Source organism: Oncorhynchus kisutch, linkage group LG17, assembly GCF_002021735.2.
Source record: "Oncorhynchus kisutch isolate 150728-3 linkage group LG17, Okis_V2, whole genome shotgun sequence".
Classification (NCBI taxonomy): domain Eukaryota; kingdom Metazoa; phylum Chordata; class Actinopteri; order Salmoniformes; family Salmonidae; genus Oncorhynchus; species Oncorhynchus kisutch.
The window spans coordinates 648,141-664,406 of NC_034190.2; the positions used below are offsets into that span (position 1 = coordinate 648,141).

General features: G+C 43.3%; 1 protein-coding gene across 1 annotated transcript; it reads left to right on the forward strand.

The window, feature by feature from the left end:
• Nucleotides 1–5,649: 5,649 nt before the first annotated feature.
• On the forward strand, nucleotides 5,650–8,201 carry si:ch211-215i13.3 (brain and acute leukemia cytoplasmic protein). The gene is made up of 3 exons (XM_020472695.2): nucleotides 5,650–6,037; nucleotides 7,270–7,397; nucleotides 7,717–8,201. The coding sequence occupies exons 1-3, from the start codon at nucleotides 5,911–5,913 to the stop codon at nucleotides 7,837–7,839; spliced, it is 378 nt and encodes a 125-aa protein (XP_020328284.1). The 5' UTR covers nucleotides 5,650–5,910; the 3' UTR covers nucleotides 7,840–8,201.
• The last annotated feature ends 8,065 nt before the right edge of the window (nucleotides 8,202–16,266 follow it).

Sequence of the window (16,266 nt, forward strand, 5' to 3'; positions counted from 1 at the left end):
ATGTGTTCTCCCCAGAGACCTGGATGTATTAATGTGTTCTCCCCAGAGCCCTGGATGTATTGATGTGTTCTCCCCACAGACCTGGATGTATTAATGTGTTCTCCCCAGAGACCTGGATGTATTAATGTGTTCTCCCCACAGACCTGGATGTATTGATGTGTTCTCTCCAGATACTTTGTGTTTGTATCTATTATGGATCCCTCGATATGGGCTGCCAGTGAATTTCCAAAACCGTTCTGCTGCAGCCCAAAAATAACATGAGAAAACTGTGAGGTCTGAATTGTACAAGCACCTGGACAGCAGTGCTTCTAATATTGATGTGAGTATTTTCTGTAATACTATCATGTTTATAATACTGTAATGGTACTATCACAACAAATTGTTCTCAGAAACCTGCTAGGCTTACTCAAATACTGTCATTTTTTCCACTGAGCTACTGTCATTTATTCCCCTGAGCTACTGTCATCTATTCTCCTGAGCTACTGTCATTTATTCCCCTGAGCTACTGTCATTTATTCCCCTGAGCTACTGTCATTTATTCCCCTGAGCTACTGTCATTTATTCCCCTGAGCTACTGTCATTTATTCCCCTGAGCTACTGTCATCTATTCCCCTGAGCTACTGTCATTTATTCCCCTGAGCTACTGTCATCTATTCCCCTGAGCTACTGTCATTTATTCCCCTGGGCTACTGTCATTTATTCCCCTGAGCTACTGTCATCTATTCCCCTGAGCTACTGTCATCTATTCCCCTGAGCTACTGTCATTTATTCCCCTGAGCTACTGTCATTTATTCCCCTGAGCTACTGTCATCTATTCCCCTGAGCTACTGTCATTTACTCCCCTGAGCTACTGTAATTTATTCCCCTGAGCTACTGTCATCTATTCCCCTGAGCTACTGTCATTTATTCCCCTGAGCTACTGTCATTTATTCCCCTGAGCTACTGTCATTTATTCCCCTGAGCTACTGTCATCTATTCCCCTGAGCTACTGTCATTTATTCTCCTGAGCTACTGTCATTTATTCCCCTGAGCTACTGTCATTTATTCCCCTGAGCTACTGTCATTTATTCCCCTGAGCTACTGTCATTTATTCCCCTGAGCTACTGTCATCTAGCATTTTAGAAATTATATGGTTAAGACCGTTATAGAGAACTACACCTAACATATCCTCTCATCCATCCTACTTCTATAGGGTACCACACCTAACATATCCTCTCATCCATCCTACTTCTATAGGGTACCACACCTAACATATCCTCTCATCCATCCTACTTCTATAGGGTACCACACCTAACAGACTCTCTCGTCCATACTACTTCTATAGGGTACCACACCTAACATATCCTCTCATCCATCCTACTTCTATAGGGTACCACACCTAACATATCCTTCATCCATCCTACTTCTATAGGGTACCACAACTAACAGACCCTCTCGTCCATCCTACTTCTATAGGGTACCACACCTAACATATCCTCTCATCCATCCTACTTCTATAGGGTACCACACCTAACATATCCTCTCATCCATGCTACTTCTATAGGGTACCACAGCTAACATATCCTCTCATCCATCCTACTTCTATAGGGTACCACACCTAACATATCCTCTCATCCATCCTACTTCTATAGGGTACCACACCTAACAGACCCTCTCATCCATCCTAGTTCTCCACCCCACCCTCACCCCTGTCATTTTAAAACCCCCGAACACCCTCTAAAATGACATTGTGGTCATATGTTGTACTGATTTTCTGTCTTCCTCTCTAACCAATAGGCCACTATGGACATCCCAGGATTGAACCTGAGCCAGCAGGACTACTACCCTTATGTTAACTACAAGATAGATTGCAACCTGCTAGACTTCAAGTAGAAACCACAATGTCACTTCCTGTTTCCTGTGACATCATCTCCCGCATGGAACGCCTCCCCTCCCCTGTCCCACCCCACTGTGTTTTAATGTGAAACGCTCAGACAACTCCAGCTTTAATTTACTGATTCTCTAAAGCTCTCTCTCACACCTGCACCTCTTTTTGTCTTAATTAATGTGTTTGTCTTACTTCCCCTTTACTGCCGCCTGTTCTTTTACATTGGGTGGAAGTGAATGACGCCTTCTCGTAGACACTCATGCTCTCTCCAAGAGAACATTCACAATTTAATTTTCAAGTGTTTTGGAAATTCAATTAACATTGCTTTTCATTCCCATCATCTTAGCTTTTTTCAGAGAGAGAAACACCAAGGTTTTTTTTAAATGTTCAGGGGAAATGACAAGAAAGCTATATGTTCCTATATTTATATAGAATGAATCCTTAGAAATTACATTTTTTTAAGGTGTTTTCCTCTCCACCCTGGTGTAAGTGGTGCAAGTATTGTCGCTATACAGTGTACAGTGTTGTCGATATATACAGTGTACAGTATTGTCGATATATACAGTGTACAGTATTGTCGATATATACAGTGTACAGTATTGTCGATATATACAGTGCACAGTATTGCCGATATACAGTGTACAATATTGTCGATATATATAGTGTACAGTATTGTCGATATATACAGTGTACAGTATTGTCGATATATACAGTGTACAGTATTGTCGATATATATAGTGTACAGTATTGTCGATATATACAGTGTACAGTATTGTCGATATATACAGTGTACAGTATTGTCGATATACAGTGTACAATATTGTTGATATACAGTGTACAATATTGTCGATATATACAGTGTACAGTGTTGTCGATATACAGTGCATTCGGAAAGTATTCAGACCCCTTGACTTTTTCCACATTTTGTTACGTTACAGCCTTATTCTAAAATGTTCCTCATCAATTTTCACACAATACCCCATATTGACAAAGCGAAAACAGGTTTTTAGAACATTTTGCAAATGTATTAAAGATAAAAATGTATAATAAATGACCAGATCAAAAGTGTTAAGACCCTTTGGTATATTTACATAAATATTAACACCTTCTGCTATGAGACTCGAAACGGAGCTCAGGTGCATCCTGTTTCCATTGATCATCCTTGAGATGTTTCGACAACTTGGTTGGAGTCACCTGTAGTAAATTCAATTGATTGGATATGATTTGGAAAGGCACACGCCTGTCTACATAAGGTCCCACAGTTGACAGTGCATGTCAGAACAAAAACCAAGCCATGAGGTCAAAGGAATTGTCCGTAGAGCTCCGAGACAGGATTGTGTCGAGGCACAGATCTGGGGAAGGTTACCAAAACATTTCTGCTGCATTGAAGATCCCCAAGAGCACAGTGGCCTCCATCATTCTTAAATGGAAGAAGTTTGGAACCACCAAGACTCTTCCTTTAGCTGGCCGCCCAGCCAAACTAAGTAATCGGTGGAGAAGGGCCTCGGTCAGGGAGGTGACCAAGAACCCGATGGTCACTGACAGAGCTCCAGAGTTCTTCTGTGGAGATGGGAGAACCTTCCAGAAGGACAACCATCTCTGCAGCACTCCACCAATCAGGCCTTTATGGTAGAGTGACCAGACAGAAGCCATTCCTCAGTAAAAGGCACATGACATGGAGAGAGCTGAAAATAGCTGTGCAGCAACGCTCCCCATCCAACCTGACAGCTTGAGAAGATCTACAGAGAAAAATGGGAGAAACTCCCCAAATACAGGTGTGCCAAGCTTGTAGTATCATACCCAAGAATACTTGAGGCTGTAATCGCTGCCTGAGATGTTTCAACAAAGCACATTTCATTTTTAATACATTTGCAAAAATGTCTAAAAACCTGTTTTTGCTTTGTTATTATGGGGTATTGATTGATGAGGAAAACAACAATTTAATCAATTTTAGAATAAGGCTGTAATGTAACCAAATGAGGAAAAAGTCAAGGGGTCTGAATACTTTCCAATGCATGGTAAATGAAAATAATCTAGCAAACATCTAATTGAAATGTATGTAATGCTCTCATCTCATGCTGTAAAACGGTGTGCTTAAGATTTCAGAAGCACCAATGCAAGTAGGTTGTGACAGAAATTGATTTTGGGCTGAACAGGGCGGCTGCTGTCCATGGTCGTAGACTGAACTCTGAGAAACATTGAGGAAACGATCTGCCTTTTAAGAAATCTCCGAACAGGCTTTTTTTGTGTTTAAATTGCAGTAACATTTAGAATTTGGCCTGTGTCTAATGAGTCCATTACAAAGTTCATGATTTTTACAGATTATGTGAGGGTCTTTACTATCTGGGATCATTGGGAAGTTCAAATGTAAAATGGTCAAGGGCTAGGTAAGGGTTATGGTTAGGGTAAGAGTTTAGGGTAGGGATGTACCAAAGACCCAGAAAGTCAACCTGGTCTCAGAGCATGTATTACTATTCTGTATGTAAATCCGAGACACCTGATCTATTATCATGTTTTAAATGTCCTATGATATGGATTAATCTGTGGATGTCCATCACCCATTTCGTTTGATATGTTATGAATTACAATTCGTATTATATGTTACGAATTTACAAAACGTACAATGTTAGGAAGTCGCAAAATGTACTATATGTTACGAATTGAAAACATTTATATGTTATGAATTCTATCTAGGTGGATAATTAGCTAAAATGCCAGATTTATCCCTTATAAGATTCGACCTCGCAACCTTTGGGTTGCTAGATGTTCGCTTTATATGTTATGATGTTACGAATCCTAGCTAGGTGGCTAACGTTAGCTAGGCTAGGGGTTAAGGTTAGGAGTTAGCTAACCCTTTAACCTAACATTCTAAATAGTTGCAATGTAGCTAAATAGTAGTAAGTAGTTGAAAAATAGCTAATTAGCTAAAATGATAAAGTTGTCCGTGAAAAGATTCGAACTCGCAACTTTTGGGTTGCCAGACGTTCGGAATATATGTAACCATACCAAATGTAACATATCATACTATACTAAACAAAAATATCAATGCAATATGCAACAATTTTACAAATTTACAGTTCACATAAGGAAATAAATTCATTAGGCCCTAATTTCACATAACTAGGCAGGGGTGCAGCCCCAAGGGTGGGCATAGGTCCACCCACTTTTGTTTTCCCCACAAAAGGGCTATATTACAGACAGATATACTCCTCAGATTCATCAGCTGTCCGGGTGGCTGGTCTCAGACGTTCCCGCAGGTAAAAAAGACGGATGTGGATGTCCTGGGCTGGCGTGGTTCCACGTGGTCTGGAGTTGTGAGGCCGGTTGGACGTACTGCCAAATTCTCTAAAACAACATCGGAGGTGGCTTATAGTAGAGAAATGAACATCCAATTCTCTGGCAACAGCTCTGGTGGACATTCCTGCAGTCAGCATGCCAATTTCACACTCCTTCAAAACTTGAGACATCTGTTGCATTGTGTTGTGTGGCAGAACTGCACATTTTAGAGTGACCTTTTATTGTCCCCAGAACAAGGTGCACCTGAGTACTGATAATGCTGTTTAATCAGCTTTTCGCTATGCCACACCTGTCAGGTGGATTGATTATCTTGGCAAAGGATAAATGCTCACTAACAGGGATGGAAACACATTTGTTCACTAAATTTGAGGGTAACACATTTTTTTTTGCGTTTGACCAATTTCTGGGATCTTTTATTTCTGCTCATGAAACATGGGACCAACACTTTACATGATTAGTTTGTATTTTTGTTAAGTATAATTTTAGTGTCCCGGATTTACGTTTACTATGTTACGTCTGGTTTATGAGACAAGGCTGGGATAGCACTAACCATTCTGTGAGCTATGCGATGCTGCAAAGCGCACCGTGCGTAGATCAGCAAAGCGCAGAATCTTCGCAGTGGATGGAGGCAAACGGAGTAATGAAAAATGCTTTAGCCTAGATGAATCTAACGGGCATTTCGTGGACAGCTGTGTGTCAGTAAAAATTGACACTTTGAAGCGAGCGGTGCAGTGGATGATATTCTGATGGGTTGTGGAGGAAGCCGGTCCGACACAATAATCGAACCGAGGTATCATGAAAGCTGGACCCGAGAAACAGAGTCGACATGGCTCACCAATACAGACGCCGAGGCTGCTCTTTCTACTATCAACAGTAAGAAGTGTCGTGATTGTGGAAAATATTCTGGATTTAAAGCTGAAAAATACGCAGGTTGGGTTGGGTAGCAGCTATCATGTAGCTTGTCTATTATACTGCTGTATAGACCTGCTGTAGTTTACCGATACTTTTTTTTATTGAGGCAGTGAGTGAATCATGTATCTCTTCATTGTCATGGTGAACAGCGGCAATTTGGTGTAAATATATTGGATAGAAACGTGTCAATAATAAGTAATACTGTATGCAGAATCATCTTCACACCAGTGTGGTGAGATGGCCCATATGAACTGTGTGGTTAAAATTGTTTTAATCCACCTCTGTTACAAAGGGTCAGTCTCTCAATGCCCCATTCTGTTTTCATGTACACTACAGTCAAACTACACAAGGTAATAATCTCACTACTTTTGCTACCTTGTAATTGATATGTAATCCCTTACTCTGTGATTTACCTAGTCAGCAAAGTACATGTTACAACCTTCATTTAAATAAATACAAATTCTCACCCATCTACACACAAAACCCCATAATGACAAAATGAAAACATGTTGTTAGAAATTGTTGCAAATGTATTGAAAATTAAATACAGAAATATCTAATTTACATAAGTATTCACACTCCTAAATCAATGCTTTGTAGAATCACCTTTAGACAGTGATTACAGCTGTGAGTCTTTCTGGGTAAGTCTCTAAGAGTGATTACAGCTGTGAGTCTTTCTGGGTAAGTCTCTAAGAGTGATTACAGCTGTGAGTCTTTCTGGGTAAGTCTCTAAGAGCGGTTACAGCTGTGAGTCTTTCTGGGTAAGTCTCTAAGAGCGGTTACAGCTGTGAGTCTTTCTGGGTAAGTCTCTAAGAGCGATTACAGCTGTGAGTCTTTCTGGGTAAGTCTCTAAGAGTGATTACAGCTGTGAGTCTTTCTGGGTAAGTCTCTAAGAGCGGTTACAGCTGTGAGTCTTTCTGGGTAAGCCTAAGATCTTTCCACACCTGGATTGTGCAACATTTGCCCATGTTATTATTTTCTAAATTCTTCAAGCTTTGTCAAATTGGTTGTTGATCATTGCTAGACAACCATTTTCAGGTCTTGCCATAGATTTTCAAGTAGATTTAAGTCAAAACGGTAACTCAGCCACTCAGGAACATTCACTGTCTTCTTGGTAAGCAACTCCAGTGTAGATTTGGCCTGGTGTTTTAGGTTCTTGTCCTGCTGAAAGGTGTATTCTTCCTCTTCTTCAGGTAAAGGGCTGGAGGGTATTCAGAAGGAGAAGAGGATGATGGTGACCACAGGGACCCAGTGTGGGAAGCAGACCATCACCAGCTCTGGACCCAACCACTGGCGGTCCTGCCACGATATAGGCCTCACTGTATGTCCATACCAAATGGGTAGTCTCCTGATAATCAGATGATGACTGTCATAATCAATTAAACCAGTCTCCTGACAATCAGTATAAAACAGGAGTGGTGGGATTATCATATATAACTTGTTGCTTTGTCTACTCAGTACTTATCTAAACCATAGACTAGTAGCCTACATAACATGGGTGGTTTAATGAATCAGTGTAACTCAAGATGACAGTGTGGGCCTATATACTAAACTATACTACTGTAGAGGGTCTGTAATACTAAACTGAAGCCTCCATGTCTATGACTGTTAGAATTAAATTGTCTTTTGTCCTTTTACAGCAAACAAAAAAGGAGTCCAGAAGGAGAGCATCTAAGGAGGTGCCTGCTCCGTCTAAAGCGGTCCAGTCTGTCAGTGGCAGTGGGGACACCATCCCACTCAGTCAGGCCGGTGATGAAAGGTGAAAACAGCCAGAGGAGGTTGGAGAACGATGATCTACTGTCTGGTTGAGCTGGAATAGGCCTGGAGGGTTGAGCTGGAATAGGCCTGGAGGGTTGAGCTGGAATAGGCCTGGAGGGTTGAGCTGGAATAGGCCTGGAGGGTTGCAGACGAGTCCTGATTCCTGGTGACAAATGTTGCTTGTGTCCCAAATGGCACCCGATTCCCTATGTAGTACCCTATGTAGTTCCATATGTAGTGCTCTATGTAGTGCTCTATGTAGTTCCCTATGTAGTGCTCTATGTACCCTACATTACTCATCTCATATGTATATACTGTACTCTATACCATCTACTGCATCTTGCCTATGCCGTTCTGTACCATCACTAATTCATATCTTTATGTACATATTCTTTATCCCTTTACACTTGTGTGTATAAGGTAGTAGTTTTGGAATTTTTAGGTTAGATTACTACTGCATTGTCGGAACTAGAAGCACAAGCATTTCGCTACGCTCGCATTAACATCTGCTAACCATGTGTATGTGACAAATACATTTGATTTGATGTAGTTCCCTATGTAGTGCTCTATGTAGTTCCATATGTAGTACCCTATGTAGTTCCCTATGTAGTTCCCTATGTAGTGCTCTATTTAGTTCCCTATGTAGTGTTCTATATAGTTCCCTATGTAGTGCCCTATGTAGTGCTCTATGTAGGGAATAGAGTGCAATTTGGGATGCATTCTTTATCTTTACCCCAGGGGCATCAATTGGGTAAGGCAGACATACTCTAGTTTAACGCCAACAATTTAAAATAGGCTACTAAAATCAGTACAATCCCCAGTAAAAGGCAAATGCAGTTTAGTGGGTATTGATGACTGATTTTAGGACTATACGGAGGCCAGAGAGCGGGAGGGAAAGCTGTTTGTATGGCTGGCTGGCTTTATGAAGAGGGCACACGGCTGCAGGGAACTTTTTCTCAAAACAGTACAGAGTTAAGATGTCTTTGGCTAGGTAACTGATGTTTGACTTGACATGAAACTAGACTAGAGTTTTAATCCCTGTGCTGAGCTAGTGTGTAGCAGCTAATTACGGAATGACGTGTTTTGTAGAATGTTAAGTCCCCTATTGACTGAGGTGAACGGTGCTACAGGAACACGGTGGTAATGGCTGGAGTCAATTTAGCTTGTTTTTGCTGTTCTCCCATTTGCTTTTAAGAATTTTAAAATTTTGTAGAAATAAAGTAAATGAGCTTCAATTTGGTTTAGCTGAAATGACCCCCTGCTTCACCCCAATGCACCCTCCCTCCCTCCCTTACACAGAGAGATCAATTACACATATGGAGGAGATGCAGATGGTTCTGGGATGGATGAAGCTGTCTGTCAATGGATGAACTGTGAACTGGGTGAATGGGTGAACTGCAGATGGATGGGCGAACTGCAGATGGATGTGTAAACTGCAGATGGATGGGAGAACTGCAGATGGATGGGAGAACTATAGATGGATGGGTGAACTGCAGATGGATGGATGTACTGTAGATGGATGGGTGAACTGCAGATGGATGGATGGATGGGAGAACTGCAGATGGATGGGAGAACTATAGATGGATGGATGGATGGGTGAACTGCAGATGGATGGGAGAACCATAGATGGATGGATGGGTGAACTGCAGATGGATGGGTGAATGGTAGATGGATGGATGGGTGAACTGCAGATGGATGGATGGGAGAACTTCAGATGGAAGTGCGAACTGCAGATGGATGGGATAACTATAGATGGATGGATGGGATAACTATAGATGGATGGATGGATGGATGGGTGACCTGCAGATGGATGGGATAACTATAGATGGATGGATGGGTGAACTGCAGATGGATGGGAGAACCATAGATGGATGGGTGAACTGCAGATGGATGGGTGAACGGTAGATGGATGGGTGAACTGTAGATGGATGGGTGAACTGTAGATGGATGGATGGGTGAACTGCAGATGGAAGTGCGAACTGCAGATGGATGGGAGAACTATAGATGGATGGATGGGATAACTATAGATGGATGGATGGATGGATGGGTGACCTGCAGATGGATGGGAGAACTATAGATGGATGGATGGGTGAACTGCAGATGGATGGATGGGTGAACTGTAGATGGATGGGAGACCTATAGATGGATAGGAGAACTGCAGATGGATGGGAGAACTGCAGATGGATGGGTGAACTATAGATGGATGGAGACCTATAGATGGATGGGTGAACTGTAGATGGATGGGCGAAATGCAGATGGATGGGTGAACTGTAGATGGATGGGAGAACTATATATGGATGGGTGAACTGAAGCTGGATGGGAGAACTATAGATGGATGGATGGATGGGAGAACTGCAGATGGATGGGAGAACTATAGATGGATGGATGGGTGAACTGTAGATGGATGGAAGAACTATAGATGGATGGGTGAACTGTAGATGGATGGGTGAACTGTAGATGGATGGGAGAACTGTAGATGGATGGATGGGTGAACTGCATATGGATGGGTGAATTGCAGATGGATGGGTGAACTGCAGGTGGATGGATGGGTGAACTGCAGATGGGATAACTGCAGATGGATGGGATAACAGCAGATGGATGGGTGGGAGAACTGCAGATGGATGGATGTGAGAACTGCAGATGGATGGAGGAATTGCAGATGGATGGATGGGTGAACTGAAGGTGGATGGATGGGTGAACAGCAGATGGGAGAACTGAAGATGGATGGGTGAACTGCAGATGGGTTAACTGCAGATGGATGGATGGGCGAACTGCATATGGATGGGTGAATTGCAGATGGATGGGTGGGTGAGTTGTAGAACTGTAGATCGATGGATGGGTATACTGCAGATGGATAGATGGGTGAACGGCAGATGGATGGATGGGTGAATTGTAGAACTGTAGATGGATGGATGGGTGAACTGCAGATGGATGGATGGGTGAACGGCAGATGGATGGATGGGGGAATTGTAGAACTGCAGATGGATGGGAGAACTGCAGATGGATGGGGGAACTATAGATGGATGGGTGAACTGTAGATTAACTGCAGATGGATGGGTGAACTGTAGATGGATGGGCGAACTGCAGATGGATGGGCGAACTGTAGATGGATGGGCGAACTGTAGATGGATGGGTGAACTGCAGATGGATCGGAGAACCGCAGATGGATGGGTGAACTGTAGATGGATGGATGGGAGAACTGCAGATCGATGGATGGGTGAGCTGCAGATGGATGGATGGATCGATGGATGGGTGAACTGCAGATGGATGGGTGAACTGCAGATGGATGGGTAAGCTGCAGATGGATGGGTGAACTGCAGATGGATGGGAGAACTAGGCGAATGGGTGAAACAGAGTGGGTGAGTGGGAAGCCAATGAATGATTGAATGATGTGTATATATAGGTAGTTAAAACACGTGTGTGGTTCTCAGTCGGCTCAGATGGATGGATGGATGGGTGAACTGCAGATGGATGGATGGGTGAGCTGCAGATGGATGGATGGATGGATCGATGGATGGGTGAACTGCAGATGGATGGGTGAACTGCAGATGGATGGATGAGTGAACTGCAGATGGATGGATGGATGGATCGATGGATGGGTGAACTGCAGATGGATGGGTGAACTACAGATGGATGGGAGAACTGAAGATGGATGAGAGAACAGCAGATGGATGGGCGAACTGCAGATGGATGGATGGTTGAACTGCAGATGGATGGATGGGTGAACTTCAGATGGATGGATGGGTGAACTGCAGATGGATGGGTGACCAGTAGATGGATGGGTGAACTGCAGATGGATGGGAGAACTGTAGATGGATGGATGGGTGAACTGCAGATGGATGGGAGAACTGCAGATGGATGGGTGAACTGTAGATGGATGGATGGATGGGTGAACTGCAGATGGATTGGAGAACTGCAGATGGATGGGTGAACTGCAGATGGATGGGTGAACTGCAGATGGATGGGAGGACTGAAGATGGATGAGAGAACAGCAGATGGATGGGTGAACTGCAGATGGATGGGTGAGCTGCAGATGGATGGGTGAACTTTATATGTATGGATGGGTGAACTGCAGATGGATGGGTGAACTGCAGATGGATGGGAGAACTGCAGATGGATGGGAGAACTAGGCGAATGGGTGAAACAGAGTGGGTGAGTAGGAAGCCAATGAATGATTGAATGATGTGTATATGTAGGTAGTTAAAACACATGTGTGGTTCTGTGAGGCTCAGTCGGTAGAGCTTGGCACCTTGCAACGCCAAGGGTCGTGGGTATGATTCCTGATGGGGACAACATTATGTAAAATGTATACACAATAGCTGCAATTAGTAACGCTTGTATTTACACACTAGTGTTGCTGGGAATTAGCTTGCAAAAAAACAGAATAGTCCGCCGGAAGCCAGAAGTTAAATTAAACTAAATGAAATTGTCTGTATGTTCTGTCCTAATGCAGGGAGGAATTTGAAGAAACACATCTAATAGCATATAAATTACTTTCCAAACCTGGGTCTGTTGTGGACCAACTTCCTCTCCGCTTACCTCATGTCAAAATAAGTCCTGCACGTGTGCCATATCTGCACAAAAAAGCAAGAACTTGTGGGCGACATGAGGTAAGCAGAGAGAAAGTGACCTCTCTGAGGAATTGCACGGGTCCACACAGACCCACGTTTGGGAAGTCTGTTTAGTTATAGTACATTCCATGAGATGTTTTTCTCTCTCATTTTCCCCTGCATAAGGACCAAGCCTACAGACAAATCGACAGACTAAGTTGAAATTGAATTTTGTTACTGACAAACGGCTTCCGGCGGACTATTCTAATAGCCAGCAACACTAGCGTGTAAATACTAGCATTACTAAAAGCAGCTAGATACACACGCATGACTCTAAGTCACTAGGGATAAAAGCGAATGCTAAAATGGCATGTTGTTGTTAGACCATAAGTGCTGTCGACCGACGACTACAGGGGGCTTTACAACTAAATATAAATACCCCGCATGTGCCTATACAGTAATATTGTCTTATTCTTCTGGGCTCGTATTCATAAAGTGTGTCAGAGTAGGAGTGCTGTTCTCGGATCAGGTCTCCCCATATAGTCTTATTAGAATCTAAAAACGTATCCTAGAACAGCAATACTACTCTGAGACACTCAATGAATACAGACTCTGGTTCGTTGTTAAGTTTAGTTCTTGTGAATATGATAAACTGCTCTGTAATGTGGTTTTAATCAAGCTGCTCTGTAATGGGGTTTTAGAGTGGTTTTAATCAAGCTGCTCTGTAATGGGGTTTTAGAGTGGTTTTAATCAAGCTGCTCTGTAATGGGGTCTTAGAGTGGTTTTAATCAAGCTGCTCTGTAATGGGGTCTTAGAGTGGTTTTAATCAAGCTGCTCTGTAATAGGGTTTTAGAGTGGTTTTAATCAAGCTGCTCTGTAATGGGGTTTTAGAGTGGTTTTAATCAAGCTGCTCTGTAATGGGGTCTTAGAGTGGTTTTAATCAAGCTGCTCTGTAATAGGGTTTTAGAGTGGTTTTAATCAAGCTGCTCTGTAATGGGGTTTTAGAGTGGTTTTAATCAAGCTGCTCTGTAATGGGGTCTTAGAGTGGTTTTAATCAAGCTGCTCTGTAATGGGGTTTTAGAGTGGTTTTAATCAAGCTGCCCTGTAATGGGGTTTTAGAGTGGTTTTAATCAGTGGACAAAGTCCTCTACCATTCTACTATCTCAGGACAAGCTTCTGAAGTAAATGTATGACATGTTTTTATGCATTTAATTTGAAGTTTTTGCCACCTGTGTTTTACAGTATATGTTCTGCATGTGTTTGAACCATCTGAGTCTCATAAAGTGGTTTCATCTGACCAAGCAATCTTTGTTGACAACTGATTGTTTTTTTGGCTTATTTTCCTACACAAACAAAGGGGCTCATCCAATCCTAGGCTTATCTCTCCTTCCTCCCTTCCTTGAAGTAATAATCACTAATTAGAATTTCAAAATGGCTGGAGAGGTGAGCCCTTGCGTACACCTTCTTTGGTAGGGTTTTAGGGAAATGGGGGGGGGGGGGGACCAACAACATACAAAACAAAAAATAATCTTCAATCAAGTTTACTCGCAGCCCTCCGCAGATACAGAGACCTGAGAGGACGTCACTGCTGCAGCAATGGACAGCGATGTCTCCATGGCAGCCAAACCACTTTCGCTCAGCATAAGAGACATGTTGAACAGCTCTAATCCTACAATCTCTGCTTCTTTAACCCTTACTGGCCATTCAGGGAACTCATGTACAAATACTTCCCATCACAGTTGAGGCATTCAACGTCATCTTCCTTCTCAAAAGAATCACTCATGTCCATCTCTCTGCAAACATTCATCACATGTCCAAACGCTTTGCAATTGGAACACTGCAGCACCATGGGGACCAATGCCCTCATAGGGAACCTCATATATCCTATCTAAGTGTAGGGGGCCCTTGCATACACCTGTCCAATCAGTGATTACTTAAAGGAAGGGAGAAATTGTATTTATTTAACTATGCAAGCCAGTTGAGAACAAATTCTTATTTACAATGACAGCCTACACCGGCCAAACCCGGACGGCGGTGGGGCAATTGTGTGCCGCCCTATGGGACGCGTTGTATCACAGCCGGATGTGATTCAGCCTGGATTCGAACCAGGTACTATAGTGACGCCTCTTGCACTGAGATGCAGTGCCTTTGACCGCTGCGACACTCGGGAGTCCAAGGAAGACAGAGTACACTTTGAAAGAATTGGAATGGGGCCTGTGATTTCAACACGACAGGAGTGCTTGATGTGAATGGACCATGATGGTTGGATAACAGTACTGTCACCTGTCCAGCAGATGGTGGAGAGACCCTTTATGCTTGAGAGGGTTTGGTGATTGACCATCTTTCTAAGGTAGCTTATATGGGCACAACTAAATAAACCTTTCTATTAGGCGGAGTATGATTGTTCCTTAAAGACAGGGAGGAAAAGGCAATCTTTTAGGTCATAAATATCTTTACTATAATTTATTGTCTGACTTCTAGTGGAACCCAGGGTGCATTCAAAATGGCACCACATTCCCTATATAGTGCACTAGGGCCAACAGGACTCTGATCAAATGTAGTGTACTACATAGGAAATAATAGGGTGCCATTTCTGACTCAGTCACAGTAATGGGTAATGGCTTGTCCATGATGAAGGGTTGGTTGTACCAGTTGATGACTGGTATGATGCAGTGACAGATACCGTCTGGGGAAAATGTCTCCTCTTTTGAATAAAGTATCTAAACACATTCATTAAATCCCACTGGGCACACATTTGTAGAATCAACGCTGTTTCCACGTTAGTGCCCAGTGGGTATTCTTACAGTATGTACACTACATGGCCAAAGGTACATTCACATTTGTGAATTCGGAAATTTCAGCCATACCCACTGCTGACGGGTGTATACAGTTGAGCATACAGCCATGCAATCTCCATAGACAAACATTGGCAGTAGAATGACCTGTACTGAAGAGCTCAGTGACTTTCAACATGGCACAGACATAGGATGCCACCTTTCCAACAAGTCAGTTCATCTAATATCTTCCCTGCTAGAGCTGCCCTGGTCAACTCTAAGGGCTCTTATTGTGAAGTGGAAACCTCTAGGACCAACAACGGCTCAGCTGCGAAGTGGTAGGCCACACAAGCTCACAGAACGGGACCGCCGAGTGGTAGGCCACACAAGCTCACAGAACGAGACCGCCGAGTGGTAGGCCACACAAGCTCACAGAACGAGACCGCCGAGTGGTAGGCCTCACAAGCTCACAGAATGGGACCGCCAAGTGCTGAAGCAGGTAGCGCGTAACATTGTCTGTCCTCGGTTGCAACACTCACTACCGAGTTCCAAACTGCCTCTGGAAGCAACGTCAGCACAAGAACAGTTCGTCGTGAGCTTCATGAAATGGGTTTCTATGGCCTAGCAGCCGCATACAAGCCTAAGATCACAATGCACAATGCCAAGCGTCAGCTGGAGTGGTGTAAAGCTCGCCGCCATTGGACTCTGGAGCAGTGGAAACACATTTTCTGGAGTGATGAATCACGCTTCACCATCTGGCAGTGCGACGGACGAATCTGGGTTTGGCGGATGCCAGGAGAATGCTATCTGCCCCAGTGACTAGTGCCATCTGTAAAGTTTAGTAGAGGAGGAATAATGGTCTGGGGCTGTTTTTCATGGTTCAGGCTAGGCTCCTTAGTTCCAGTGAAGGGAAATCTTAACGCTACAGCATACAATGACATTCTAGACAATTCTGTGCTTCCAACTTTGTGGCAACAGTTTGGGGAAGGCCCTTTCCTGATTCAGAATGACAATACTCCGAACCAGGCCTAATCGCCCATCATCAGTGCCCGACCTCACGAATGCTCTTGTGGCTGAATGGAAGCAAGTCCCCGCAGCAACGTTCCAA